General features: G+C 32.0%; 1 protein-coding gene across 7 annotated transcripts in view; it reads right to left on the bottom strand.

The window, feature by feature from the left end:
• LOC108913671 (eye-specific diacylglycerol kinase) overlaps positions 1–16,190 on the bottom strand; it is a 674,863-nt gene that overhangs the window by 113,908 nt on the left and 544,765 nt on the right. For all 7 annotated transcript variants that reach the window (XR_002763331.1, XM_018719260.1, XM_018719268.1 and 4 more), the window contains exon 6: positions 11,281–11,408. Coding sequence is in view for 6 of the 7 variants with exons in the window: in XM_018719260.1 (XP_018574776.1) it covers positions 11,281–11,408 (128 nt within the window). In the remaining variant the exon portion in view is untranslated. The remainder of the gene's footprint in view (positions 1–11,280; positions 11,409–16,190) is intronic.

Here is a 16,190-nt window from a genome sequence, read left to right as displayed (position 1 = left end):
CACCTGTATCAATTTCTTGAAATAATTTAAATTCAATCTGTAGTAGTTGCGATGTTCATCTGTCACCGCTGTCTGCTATTGATAGATGCTTCATATAATTATTCTTTTATTATTTTTGATTGTTTTAATGTGTTTCAGATTGTTTTGCACAAGCACTTGAATACAAATTATATTAATTAATTATTATTTATAATAAATTCAGATACTTTTTAATGTATTAGCTTTTTCCCGTCATTAGATGTATCTACTGTTGGAAATAAATTACCATCTACCTATCTATCTATCTACTATTATATTCCTTAATATACGGGGTGTGTGGAAGCGCATAGACCATATCTCCAGGGCAGCAATATTCTAAGGAAATTTGGTGTTTAAAACTTAGAGAGCTTACTAACTATATTTAAAACAGTTTTTTCATTTTAGGTGCAACATTATTTTCAGTTATCTAAAGAACGTCCAATTCCATTAAAATATCTTCAATTAAAAAAAAATGATAAACATTTTTTAAGGTCGATAACTTTTTAAGAAATGAAAATTGCACTAAGATAACTTGGAACATAATCGATTTATTTTCATTCAAGGAGGCTACTTTTGATGTTTGACCCATTCATATCCGGCCACTTTGTATATTTAGGAATAGAAGCTGATTTTGGGACACTTAACATTTTCTCACGGTGCGTTACCAACAATTTTAGCAAAGGTACTTTTTTATGTAAAATAAAATTATTGTATATTATTATATACGACATGCTATGTAAAGTATCTAATCTCAAAAAGTTGTCATAAAATGCCTCGGGGGAAGATCGTAGCTAGCGATCTCTAGTAGGTGGTGAAAAAATTAACAAGGCTGACATATCTAGTGTCCTCAAAAACTTACCTGTACGAAATTTCAATGCAATACATTGCTCTCTACAAAAAATATTGCCATTTGAGTTTAATAAATATTTTTTCATGTCCTAATTCTTAAAACAAAAGACTAATGTTGTGCCAGTACCAAAATTATGGTATTTTCTTCCAAAACATGCTGTACCTACATTAAAATAACCATCACTGTGCTATGCTAACGTCATATACAGGGTCGGAAAGTCCCCATGGTTCATCGGCCGTTACGTGAGAGCGATAAAGTAAGTCATAGAAATCCGTACGATAGAGAAAGATGGCTATAATGAAGGCGTCTAATAGTCACCGCCCATTTCACCCTTCCACAAATAAGAAGTGGATCTCTAGGGAGGTGTGATCGCTATACAGGGGTTGAAAGTGGAGTTCTATTCATTACTGGCGATTGTAAATGGCTTATTAAAACTTTTTTAATAGGCGAGATATTTAATTTTTAAAGAATTACAGCCTTTAAAGTCGGTCCTCACACCTTACACTAATAAAGTGCCGTAGTGATGATACCGCTACGCGAAAATCTAACAACGTGGCTCAGCTCCCCTTGAAAAAACCCGTTTGTTAAATTTTATTACATTTTTTTTATGAAGCTAAAATTTTTGAAAGTGTAAATCTTTGTTTCAGTTAAAAATTAAATATAATTTGAACAATGCTGATAAAATTGATAAAATCAACACTCTGCCGGTTAATGTTTTTAACTAACGATATTGTGGGAAACAATTTCTCTACGGACCAAAGCTTCGTCCAGCACTGAATTACACTCCAATATCTAGTAATCATCAGTAGAATTACCAGATATAGGCCGGTTTCGAGGTTATTAATCCTCATCAGTATGCCACAGATGTGACGAGAAATGCTTTGTGCCAGTAGACATTCAGTAGCATTGACAATTAACATATAACATACTTTGTAGGTTATATCTTACCTACACCCCGTATGTTAAAATTACCAATGTTACAATCATGTAGAAATTATGTTGGTTATGTGTATTAAAAACAGTGGTCACATAGAATTAGTATGATACGTGCGCCACATTTATAGTGGTAGATACGACAAAGCAGATATAATTTTTAACTAAGTATATTTTTAAATGTTGCTGAAAAATATATTGGTTTTAAATGAATTTTAATTTATAGACGCATATTTAGTAAAAAATAAATATTATGCTGGCAATGGAGCTTTAATTCAAGAGATAAGCAAACATCCACATCTGTAAAATAAAAAAATTGCATGTTGAAATATTGAAATTCGATTATACAAAATAATACATAGGAATTACCAAAACAAATTTTAATGGAGAGATAGTATTTTATTAAATATTAACGACATTTAACCTGTAATTTTCTAGCCAAAAATTATTTAAATTTCATTGAGATGGTTGAAATAATTCACCACTCTCTGTCGTCAACGTTGTTTTAAAAATATCTGCAGGAGTTAGCCTCTGATAGCTCTATATGGCTCTATAATAATTAATTAAACTACATGTGACAGGAGCATGAACTTTAATAACAAGTAATAATACGATATTTTAATATGTATAGTATACGTAACTGTATTTTTATAATACTTGTTAATGCTTTCTGATGCAATTTGAAAAATGTTTTGGTGTCATATCTTTTTGTAACTGAAATTACAAAGTTGGTTAACAAACTTAATAATTCCAATAAATTAATTCGTAAAAACTGAAAATAAATTACTAAGTCACATAAAAGTTTTGGACAATTTTTAATATCTAAAAATATACCTAGATTTGAACCTTAATTAACATAATCTAGGTATTAAAAGTTTTATACTTTCTATTAATATTATAGAGTAAAAATTTCCAATTTCCTCAACTTGCATAGGCATGAAATATTTCTAGACCGGTTTGTTTGAGCCTTTTTCACTTCCTGAAACATGGCCTGAGGGGTCGATTGTATAAATTTGCTTAAAAATGCTTCATTTTACTCTTTTTTAAGAATAAAAAAATTTATTGATTTTCATGTTCGAATTCGTGTATACTTTGAAATTTAATATATAAGCTGTTCTGTAACTATTCTATTGGAGAAAAAAAAGTAAGATATCTAAATCATGTCTGAAAAACAGATAAATGTAAATATTATATATTGTGCTAAATATCTGTTTGCATATGATATAATCATTTATTATTTTAAATTTATTTGAATACTTTAAAAGTATCAAGACGCGGTTAGCTAAATTAATTAATATTTCCTTCTCTCTGGTTTCTAAATAATAATAATAATATTTATTTGTTCTTTCTGATATTTTATAATGTAAGACATACAAACAATGTATAAACAACGATCTACACAGGAGTACAGAGTGACAAACATATGAATACATACAGGGTGTTTATTAATTGAATGCCGAGTGGTACATAAAAAACACTCCGTCACGATTAAATTCCAGATATCAACTCAACTGCGTATTGCTGGTTGCTGGACTGTTTAGTACCTCGTAATAATTGCAGCGCCGATATGAATTTTATCGAATATTAAATTTGTTACAAAGCTAATTAATTTTTAGAATTAAGCATACAGAAGTTCGAGAAAGTGATAAACATTGTATTTTATGGTATTCTATGCACGCAGTTATGTCAATATTCCTTAATTAATCGAACTTTTGTACATCAAGTTGGAGATTTTGATAATTTTTTTGTCTCGGAAATGGTTGAGTTTAGGACCCATGTTATATAAGTTTTTTTTTGTTTATTTTAATGTATTCTATCGTCTGTTAAAATTAAGGCAGTCAAACTTCTAACACCCTATATAACAAAATAACATTATACCAAATGACTATGGACCAGGCCAAAGTAGGTACACATTTAACAATACAAAGGCAGCGATTTTAGATATCGCATCATAAGAGTTTTTTTTTCCTACAGTAGAATCCTAAAAATTTATGAACTTGAGGGAGGTTTCGTGGATACATTCAGTTTTTGTTAAATTAACAATTTAGTTTTTTTTCACATCAATTTACAAAATTCTGGGCAAGATCTTTAGTAAATCCATATATGAAGTTCATCATGGTTCACAACTGATATCATTGTAGAAGTATCATCAGGTAAATCATTTATAAAAAGTATGTAAAGCAATGGTGCTAGCACCGATCACTGGCGAACTCCACTGTTCATATCATGCAGGTCAGAAGTGTGATTTTTAAATTTTACGAACATTGTTCTATACGATCATCTAATCAAGAAATAGTCCCCGAAAGCACATATTAAACAAGTTGCATTTGATAAATTGAATGCGCGAGATAAATCAAAAAACAAACCCGCCACATCTTTACCAGCATCGAATTGTAAATAATTTTTTTCAATAAACTCACATGCGGCAGAATTTACCTAAAAACTCCGCAATTCTAGAATTCACGATTTTTTCAAACGTTTTTGAAAACATGCTCAGAATAGATGTAGGTCTATAATTAGTTACATATTACCGTATTTTTATAAAAAGGTATCACTGTTGCAGTTTTCAAAATAGAAGTAAATTTGCCAATGGTAACAGATTGACAAACGAATCGTTTAGAATCAGTCCAATTTACTAGTGCCTGTGTGTCAAAGTTTATTTTCTCTAGAGTTTCTTTTGTTTCAGTGGAATCCCTGTAAAATACAATTTTTCCTAAGGTTAACTGGAAAACTTTGAAATATTCCTTAATATTTTTCAGACCTAAAACTGGTTGGTATAGTAAATAGTTTTTTAACAAGTTTTTCCAAATACTACGAAGATTCTGCCTGCACTGAAACCACTCTGTCGATAGAATTTCTAAGTACGTTTACCAAACTATCATTGTTTAACACTGCTCCTTGTCCTGGTGTCTGAAATCAGGTCATAACGATACTAACCAAATTATCACGCTGATTTATATGCAAAGTTTGTTGCAATCAAGAGAATCTGACAGCAGTTTGCAATTAACCGTAAGCTCGGCTGCATGGCCGATAAATTTTAACTCGTAAACAATAGTGCATCAGTTTAAACTTTACTATGTTAAAATCGACTCTTCTGCAGTGACTGGATTAAATTTTGCACAATACCAGCAAAAAGTTTGGTTTTCAATATACAGGGTGCTCAATTAATGAAAATATTTAAAATACCATGATTTTTCAGTATCTTGCAGACATAAAAGTCCAAGTATATCGGCCACGGCACCAACAACTCGAAAAACATTAAATAACTGCATGGGCTGTAAGCTGTAAGTGCTTTTAAGGCTAAAGTTTTTTTTAAAAAAGAAATCGTACTTTTAACATATTATGATAGCACAAAACAATCCGTCTAAGGCAGGGGTCGGCAAGTAATTTTAGATGGGGTCCGGATACTTTTGAAAATTTTTAACGAGGTCCAGAAAAAAATTCATATTTCTTATTTTTATTTTAATTTGGACTCTAATCTGCTTACTAACCATTAAAAATTCAAAACACACACAATTGTAAAATACTAGAAAAAATGATAACATTGGCACTTAAACGTAAAAAACATTTTTTAAATAATTTATTCGAGTAATTTATACTTTCAAAAAATTTTTGGCGGTCCAGTATTTTACCTTCCGCGGTCCGGACCTGGACCGCGGTCCGCCAGTTGCCGACCCTTGGTCTAAGGTATAAAAACGTTGATTCCTTTAATTTTTTGCAGCAAAAGAATCACGGAAATCAAGGGCATCTATGTAAACATCGAAATGTATGTTGAGCATTTTGTAAAAATCCTTAATAGTTAAGATTAATGCATGTGAAAATAGTACTGCGGGATGTGATTTTGTTTATAGTACCGTACGCGATTTTCTGTACATTCAACAGAAGTGTAAAGTTCAGGAAACGTAATGGTACAGTAAGAGGTAAAAATATGCTCTTTTTCCTTATTCTGAATGTACTGTCAACTTGTAAACTGTCTTATATCTAGAGGAAACTTGTATAACTGGTACAATGAAGAAGATATTGTTTCTAACTTGCCTAGATTTTCTAAAACCATCGTCAAAAGACATATATTTATTGAAAATTACGTTCCATATTAAAACCACTAAAACTAATGAAAAATATGTTTCTTCAATGATTAATATTTTTTAAATAAAAATGTATGGTTGGAATAGGGCAAGGAAAAGAGGGTCTTGATTTTCTAAGCCAATGTTTTGATTTTATTCAAAATCTTCTTCAGGGCTATAAATAATAATGATAATTTATGTACAATAACAAAGCTCCTTATTCGCGATTCCCGTATTTACGGGTGAAAAATTTTGTATTCGCGGATCCAAAACTAAGGATACATATTGTATTTTTAGAATAATGTGTATTTCTTTGTCAAAATAAACAAGTAAGTATCAAGGTGAAGCCGAAAGTCCTTTGACAAAAGTCGCCGCTGACGCCACTCGCTTACACGTGCCTTATGCCTTTGATTAATGTGACATTAAATTTAAAAAATTTGAGCGAAGGTTTGCGGATGGCCAATGAGCTTTGTGATTCCCTCATAAAAATTGATCCTTCTATGAAAAGAGGTCTTGTTTTTAAGAAGCAAATTGATAATGCCACAGCTGAATCTCAATCCGAATTAAAAGGCCATTAGCTGCAAAACAAGAAAAAATTCCTAAGTTCTTTAAATCATTGTATAAACATGATAAAATAATTAATATTGTTAAAAGTTATCTCAATAAATTACTTTTACTATGATATTTTTTTATTATTTGCAACCTTGGAACGTATCTGCTGTATTTCCATACAAAATGCCACTCCGTATTCGCAGATTCCGTATTCGCGGTACATTTTCGGAACGTATCCCCCACGAATATTGAGCTTTCACTGTATAATAATAATATAAATTAGTAATATTTAGAAACATTACAATATTAAAAAAATCAAATACATTAAAATTATTAATTAAATTGTTGACCTAGCCTACACAACAAAAAACAAGGATAAAAATATTTAAAAAATGAAAAAGTAGTAATTTTACCTAATAAGTTAAAACCATTATCATATAATAATTCATCATGTAATGAACTGAGTCGAATTTAAAGAAAATATTAGATTACTTCTCTAATAAAGTTTCCTATGAGAAAACTTTAATATGTGTGATTGTCTTAAAAATAAATGTTAAAATATGTACTTAGGTCAGACAAAAGTAAATTAAAAAACGTTAAGAAAATGATAATGTTCTAATAACGTCGTATCTCCAATTCGGATTACCCTCGCTATATGAGATTATAATACATGCACAATTAAAAATAAAAATAATCTACTATATGGATGCGCTTTAAACTTTTTGGGTGTTATTTATTATAAATATTATATGTACTGGGTGTACCAGATATGAGTGCCAACATTCTAATCATGTATTTAACTCGACAAAAGGAATAGTTTTTCTCTAATATATACAGGGTGTTTCAGGATTGAGTCGATAAACTTTGAGGACATATTCCTCACGTAAAAATAAGTAAAAAATATAAACGAACGGCTGGAAATGCTTCGTTTTCAAGATACAGCGTGTTAAAGATTCCAAAAAATTAATGATAATTTTTAATATCTTGAAAGTGAGTTGTATTTAAATAAAACATGATGTGACATGATTAAATAGTTTGTCGCAATATCTCTCAGTAATTAGTATTACCACTTATAAGTGGTGAAGATATGGGTAGGCAGTTCAATGAATTCGGTAAATAAAGCAGTACGACCCTGTAAAAAATGAGAACTGGAACGAGTTTTGAATTTAATATTTTATCTTGGAGTTCTTCTATTGTTTGCTACCGTTTCACGGTAAATTCAGATTATTTAAGTTCACTTCATAAACTTGTTAATGGCTATAGCTACAGAAATATTCTAAATGCGTTGCTGTTCATATCATAAACTTAGATAAACGTTTATTATTATCAGATATAGACTCAAAATCTAAATGAATGAATAATTTGAGCATGACCAGAAGTAACTTTAAAGAATTTGTAGATTTTTGTTAGAATTTGTCTCTTCAGTTTCAATGTTTTCGTGCAAAAAAATCTAATCATAAGTCACACCAAGTTTTACTTAAATATCTGTTTTCGCTTTCAAGGTATTAAAAATTATCATTATATTTATGGAATTCTAAACATCCTGTATCTCGGAAACGAAGCGTCTCCGGCTCTATGTTTATATACATTTTTTAAATTATTTTGACCAGAGGAACACGCTTCCAAAGTTTGTTGATTTAATATTGAAACGCCCTGTATAATTTTTAAACTTTTAGTTTTCAAAATTACATTTTTTTTTTAAATTGCAGTTGTTGTTACCTGCCACTGAAGCGCAAATTGATACGTTTGGTGAATAACAAATGGTAATTAGTGGTGGTGTTTATGATAGTAAAAATTTTAATATAATGAATCGTTCCATAAAACATTGCTATACGTAAGGTATACCAATAGGGTACTTTGGTACTTCTTTTATTCACAGGCAGCTCGTTAGCGTTATTTTAATGGGCACAAAACGCCGAACAAAAATGTCAGATTTCGAACAAATTTGTTTGTTAGGCAAAAGTTCTTACTTTTAATGAGTTAAATATGCGGTTTAAATTTTGGAACTCATCCCTGGGATACCTTGTAGATAAATATCACATAAAAGCGTAGTTGGCAATTTTATTATTTTTTATATGTTGGGAACCGAACTGTGCCCACTGCTCGTAAAAATACTTTTCTCGAAAACAAGATAACTTTTATGGAGGCGGAATACTAAAGTTCTTTAAAAATTTGTGTTACTGGCATTCACGAAACCTATTGTAATTTGATTCCAAATTTCAGTTTAGACACCCACATGTAAATCAGCTAATAAAAGTGGAATAAGAATAAATAAATATTTGTTTTGTAATGCTTCTAATCATTTAAAAAGCAAATTAGAGATTTAGATATATAATTGTATATGGCAGCATTTACTTTTTTCTAATACATTGAACATTTTAATGGAAGTAAATAAATAAACTAATTAATATTACCGATTTTCAAGAAACGGCATAATATGTCGTAGTAGAAATCTATGACTTTTAAATATTCAAAATAGACATAATAAATGTGTTCTTGATTAACGTAATTTAGAACTTAATCTTATTTATAATTATGTAATAATGCAGACAATACAAATGTTGCAAAGTAAATTTTAAAGTTATTGACAGATGCAGCAACTTCAGCAGTAAAAGCTTGAAACCACGTCTTAGAAAAAATGTTCGATATATCGTTAAATCATTGATTTTATCACCACTATCTTGTAGGGATTGGGGGTGAAAGTTTCATTTTTTTTTTAAATTTAACTTCGTTCAACAGCAGTTGATATAAAAACGAAAGTTATTTGTGACTTAGGTATTAAAACCCGGAAACAGTGTTTTAGCTATTTTGTAAAAGACCACCTGTAAAATTACAGAATCATTCGAATTGATTAATTCATTGTAACCTAGTTCGCCACGACTCGTCAAGTGCCATTTGACCGTAGTTAGGCGGTAAATTGAGAAAGTTGTTAAGCCAAGGTGTATGTCTTTGGCTTTCCTTTTTATTTTGTAGCTATTTCTTGTAGTTGAACTGCAAGGAGACTATTAAATAAGATTATGATGTAAACATGTGGTAACTTATTGTTTATGAATATTTTGACAAAGTTACTACATACTACGATTGGACGACAGATTGATGATCTAGGTATTGAGCGGTAAGTATATATTTTGGCAGATTATTACTGTAAATTTTTACAAAATATTGGTATATCACAAGTAAGGAACTGCTATATAAAGCATCTATATGGTAAAGCCGGAATTCCTTCTACGCTTTCAGAAAAAGAGTTATACACATTTGGTTTTCATTTTTTTTTAACTGCCATCTGAAGTCCTCAGTACCTATATGCGATTTATTTCCCTCTAAATAAGCAAGGAAGGCTTCAATGTATGGAAGGTCACTTTCGAAGTCGGGTTGTTTACACACACTATCTAGAGACTTCTGCTCTGGTTATGGAACTACAAGATAGCAGAAATGGCGTTAGATCGCGCTTCATGATGGTTCCGCCATTTCTAGGGACTGCTTTTCGGTATGGATTCTGACATCCTCGGATTAGGGCGATTCATGGCTGTTGACTTACCCCCCTCGTGGAATGTAGCTATCATTTTAGATTACGTAAGGCAACTCCGTCTTTAGTCCTCGCTCAACTTTCACGAAAAAATTCGAAAATGATATTTTGGATATTCTGTGAAGGACGTCTACGGTCATTCTGTCGACAGTTTGGGCGATTGAACGCGAAATATGGCTGATAATTTCGATTCGAAAAAGAAGCGAAAATCTCAAAGTATTCTGAGGATTTCCGGGAACGCAGGAAGCACTAGAATTTCGCTGGATAATATGTAGATGTTCAAAGAGAAAGTGTTAATATATAAATGCAAATTAAATACACAAATTAGGTACCCGCATTTTTTCAATGGTTAGGCCGAGAATTTTTCAAATTGTCCTCGTACTATTGATTTATGCTAGCAGTTATTATTGCGCTTGGACTAGGCGTCCATTAGACAGAAGTAGGATTATGACCCCGAAAGAAGGGAGACTTTTGATTTAATATATCTTGATATACTGTGATATCGTTTACATACAGGGCGATAAATAGTGCGTATTTGGCTTTTTTGAACGTCATATTTTTTCACGATTTGCTTGTAAATATCTTAAAGAGGGTCTACTTCGTGGATTTTTTTCTGTAAAGTTACCTGAAGAGGTTAGTGTGCTTACCAAAATTTAACAGTGAACAAGATAGTGCAAATCATCGACAATGCCACAAACATAACTCATGAGTAACAAGAGGCACGGACACCGTACTATGTCTCGAATGTAACATTTGAACATTTTTACTAATAAAGCCTTTTTCCTAAGATTTTAAATAGCGTATCCATCTTACGTACCTCTGAATTTTTTATATCGCATTTCTTTTTGTACTTATGAACACTTACCGATAGGGACATGTAGATAAGTTAATATATTTGAAAATTTGTTGTGAATTTTAATTTTTATTATTAACTATTTTAATGTAATATTAATAAGACATTAATGTCAAAATTCTGATAGCATTAATAATTGCAAACAGATCTCTTCTGAAATTCAATTTTAAATAGATGACAAATTAATTGGAAATTATTTTTAAGTGCGTATTTAATTTTTTTTTCATGTGGCCCTAGGCCGCAGGCAAATGAATCCTTTAAATGCAGTCTAAACGATTTGGAGATGTTATAAAAACAATTTGCTCGGAAATAAATTAGCCTGTTTAAAAAGGGGAAAGAAATACGTCTGAAGTTTGCTAAAATTTATGTACAGAGTCGTTGCAGGTATCCATAAAGACCATTTTAATTTGTCTCGTAAAATATTGGTCCCGTTCTACGTTGCTGAGAAAAAATAAACGATTTAATTTAATCATAATAACCTTACCTTATCTCTATTTTTCTTTTTACTGGATGCCCGTTTCTTTGGAGATTTTCTCAAACTTGACTTGAAACTTCCCTTTCTCGGCAGTTTTACGATCCAGGATGGAGGAACTATAATACTACTATGTACACCTGAAACCAACGGGAAAAATGTGATTTACTGAAATGAAGTACGGTAGTTTAGAGTTTTACAGTCTGCTTTACAGCTGGAACCAATACCCTTAGCGCCGTAAAGGTATTAGTGCTGTAATGACTTTATTTCTACATGATTGATTGTTTTATAAATGAAAATATAGAGAAGTACCACACAATTATAGTTTATAACGGGTATATTATTAAGAATAGAATACAGATTAAGGGGACATAAATAAGGTTACAATACAGGGTATTATGCGTACAATAAACCACATATTCTTGGGTTCTAAATAAAATAGATAATTTAACTAAAACCACGTCTATACAAAATTTTGTTTATTTAGCAGCTAGAAGGAATTAAAGTTTCTAGTTTCTTCCAAAAAATTCGAGTTGTAGTACTCGTGTATAAACTTCACTCTTTGACATGGTAACCGAAATAATTGCATTTACTAAAATGGGAAAAATGTTCTTAGATAGATATAGCTGATACTCATGCTTACAAATTCAGTTCTTTCTTGTATCTTTTTATATTCCTGAAGGTTTTCCATGATACTGTGCAAAACCGTACTTATCTTATCAACTTCGACGTCACCTGTTACATGAGTGTTGTATAATAATGAAAAAGTAATATTGACGGTTGGTAAAAGAAAGCGCAAAAACTAACGCTTAGGTAGGAAATTCTCGAAGGAAGCCTAGATAGTCGAAGATAGGCAGTTGAAGTGCGAACAGTGGGCAGATAGGTAGCAAGACGATCGGCGGGCAGTGTGTCCAAGTAGTGTAAAATTAAGTGTTTAACCAGTATTAATTAGCAGGTAATATTCTCTAAGTCCTTTGTTGTTAATTGTTCTGTGTAATCTTATGATTGTGATGTTTATAGATGTTTCATGATAATAATTCTTTGTATGTTTAGCTTCCATTGCTTTATGCTCAAGGGCATATATTTTTCTAAGGTAAAATTGTTATACTTATTGTTAACGATTGCTCATTAGTGTATGATTAATATGGGGTTAACAGATGACATTTAGTGACACATTAAATGGGACAAGACTTATTTATCATTAACAAAGGATCTTAATTTATTCCTTTGGTTAGTGGTTGTTTTTGTATTTATATTTGGGTGGTAAGAGCAACGATCGTGGGTTTCTCTGCCATGCTCTTTCCCCGCAGGAGCTCTAGGTGAGCCTGGCACTCTCCTTTTATGTTTAACGGTTGTTAATGTTTTTGTTGTTCTTTCTATTTGTCACATGTTTAATTTGAATTGTATGTAAATAAAGGTTAGGTGTATTTACTCTGCTTTTGTTTTATATAATTAAACCATACATCCCCTCTACAAAGTTAGTAGCCAGCGCCTTCCGGTCAATTAAAAATGGATACACACAACGTAGGTAGTCCTTATGACGATCACATATTTCTGGCCACAACTACGTTTACTTATTTTTTGTCGAACCTAGGGTTGTTATAATACAGAATGGTGCCGTGACCAGGATAGGCGCTGTACAGTGAAAGCTTTATCGGGATGTTTGGATGTTTATGTTATAGCATGGTACTGCAGTATTTTTTTTTGTGTCTAGCAACAGCAGCAGTAGCAGGAGCCGTAGCAGGAGCAGAGGCAAAGGTAGGGGCGGCAACTGCACTAGCACCAGCACCAGCAGCAACAGCCACAACAGTAGCTTAACAGCGGTCGCAGCCAGGACTGCGTTAGTAACAACGTCAGTACTCCTAACGAACCCAGAGACAGAGTAGGTATTTCCAGAGAGGGGCGACCGAGTCGGCCAGCTAAAGGACCTGTAGCAGCACTTAAGCTACCTCCTCCTATAGTCACCATTGCTGAGGTAACAGATGCGTCTACTGACCACCACTTATTGTTCCTGTCAAGATTTGGTTTGGTCGAAGTCATGCCTAGAAGTGTGGAGTCTAAGCGGAACGACGTTTGTCAAAGAAACATGTTTCATTTGGAACGGTATTGGTCGGAGATCTAGAACTTCTACGTGAAGATCCTGTTTCTAATGCTACGAAGAACATTGTTTACAAATTCTACCCGTTATATTCTGGACCTTATAAAGTACATACCAGACAAACCATTTCCAAATGTTTACACTTTCTGCGACATTAATTCAAATGAAAGGAAAGTCCGTCTTTGTGTGTTGAAAGATATTTCTGAGCCATGTTCGTCTCATCACTATCTTCCAAAGGGGCGTCTGTGCAAAACCGTACTTATCTTATCAACTTCGACGTCACCTGTTACATGAGTGTTGTATAATAATGAAAAAGTAATATTGACGGTTGGTAAAAGAAAGCGCAAAAACTAACGCTTAGGTAGGAAATTCTCGAAGGAAGCCTAGATAGTCGAAGATAGGCAGTTGAAGTGCGAACAGTGGGCAGATAGGTAGCAAGACGATCGGCGGGCAGTGTGTCCAAGTAGTGTAAAATTAAGTGTTTAACCAGTATTAATTGCAGGTAATATTCTCTAAGTCCTTTGTTGTTAATTGTTCTGTGTAATCTTATGATTGTGATGTTTATAGATGTTTCATGATAATAATTCTTTGTATGTTTAGCTTCCATTGCTTTATGCTCAAGGGCATATATTTTTCTAAGGTAAAATTGTTATACTTATTGTTAACGATTGCTCATTAGTGTATGATTAATATGGGGTTAACAGATGACATTTAGTGACACATTAAATGGGACAAGACTTATTTATCATTAACAAAGGATCTTAATTTATTCCTTTGGTTAGTGGTTGTTTTTGTATTTATATTTGGGTGGTAAGAGCAACGATCGTGGGTTTCTCTGCCATGCTCTTTCCCCGCAGGAGCTCTAGGTGAGCCTGGCACTCTCCTTTTATGTTNATAAAATTCGCTTCCTGCATTAGGAGGCGCCTAAAATTTCTTTATATATTAATCTATATCTAAAAAATATGTTAATACCGTAGATATCTGTATTTCCACATGTTTCCCATCAATAGCAACAATACAGTTTGAGAAATGCCACCGATGCTTAAATCCACTAGTTTCTAACCACTGCACTTCTGATGGAGGATGAAGAACTAGAGTAGTTGCAGAACTTCCCAAATCACTTGCGTTGTTTTTGATATTATTTCAGAAACAGTACTTACTCCTACACGAAATAAATAGGACGGGCTAACCATGCTATCACCGGCAGCAAGACATCTGTCAAAACAATACATTTGCATTATTCTTTATTTTATTTATGTAATATAGTATAAATATACTGACCTTAATACCCAGTCTAGTCCATTGACAAATTGGCTCTCTTCTAACATCGACATCGACTTTTGCAATATGAGGCCCTATTAAGATAACAAGTACTCAAAGGCTTCTGGTCCCATGCGAAAAAAAATTACGTATTTGTTAACTGTATTCAATTGCATTGCAGCAATTAAATTTTGACCAGCCCCACATTTTCTTCTAGCTTCTGTTTTAAAAATAGACCTTGTCCATATACTATAAATGATAATGTTTTATCGTATATCACCCACAAAGTTACAATTCCAATATATTCATTTACTATTTCTCATTTACCTTCTGTTTATTTTTTAATTCTTGGTATTTTTTTTGGTTTGCAGTTGACGCCAAAAATTATTAATAATGATGTTTTTAGGTCTATTTCAACTACTATTCAGCTATTAGATAAATGTTGCCCATACATTAGGAGGGCTTAATAATATATGGAACTAAGCTACTATACAGTTTTGATCGGCACCCAACATTTGAAAAATCGATGGTGGGGACGTGTAGCGCGCTACAGTCCAAGTTCTGTGAACTCGGCATAATAATCGTATTTCAGAGAGGTAATGTCTCCAACAGTTGTGCCATGAAAAAAAACTAAGCTAAACAATTAATCGATACAAGTAATAATAATAATAATAATAATATGCCTTTATTTTCATATGAAAAACAAATTATTGAACATAATCATATAAATGGCGGCGAGATCTAGCAGAGCTACTCATTCTAACCGCCCGTTTTACAAAAAAAATACATAAATATATATACACAGAGTAAATAAACACTACTATGTTTTAAGGGTAACAATGTGTTTCTTAATTGCTGTTTTAAAACTAGTCACAGTGGAGCAAGAGGTAACATTTACAGGTAAAGAATTGTAAAGTTTTACAGCATTGCAACTAAAAGAGCGTTGAAATATTGCAGAACAGTGTCTTGGCATGACAAATTTATTACAGTGACGAGTAATTCTATGATGCGTACTTGCACGACGAATTAATTTATCACGCAAATAGTAAGGTTGTTCCCATGTGATAACCTTGTATATTAATGTTGACAAATGTTAGACAAAGGATCCTATATTAGCCAATATCGATATTTTGTACAGGGCATTTTTTATAATACGATCATTTTTAGAAAGTTTAAACTTGATTTTATAAAATTTTCCGAATGGAACACCCTGTATTTTAGTGTTCTATTTTATTCACATATCGTCAACTTTTATTAATCATGTTCTATATCTAAAATTGTTAGTTTTTAAGATATAGCAATATTTCGGAAAAAACATAATTTTTATTATTTTATAGAATACCACAAATAAATATTAACTAATAAAATTAACTCAGAATGGAATGAGAAATTATGAACTGACAAGTTGACACAATGTGACAGTTTTTTCCAAAGCCATTTTGTGCGACCGAAAATAATAAAAATTAGGTTTTTCCAGAAATGTTGCTATATCTTAAAAACTAACAACTTTAGGTGTAGAACATACTTGATAAAAGTTGAAGTAGACTGATATGTGAATAAAATA

This window comes from Anoplophora glabripennis, unplaced genomic scaffold (genome assembly GCF_000390285.2).
Source record: "Anoplophora glabripennis isolate ALB-LARVAE unplaced genomic scaffold, Agla_2.0 scaffold34, whole genome shotgun sequence".
In the NCBI taxonomy this organism is placed as follows: domain Eukaryota; kingdom Metazoa; phylum Arthropoda; class Insecta; order Coleoptera; family Cerambycidae; genus Anoplophora; species Anoplophora glabripennis.
This window is presented reverse-complemented; position numbering and strand designations above follow the sequence as displayed.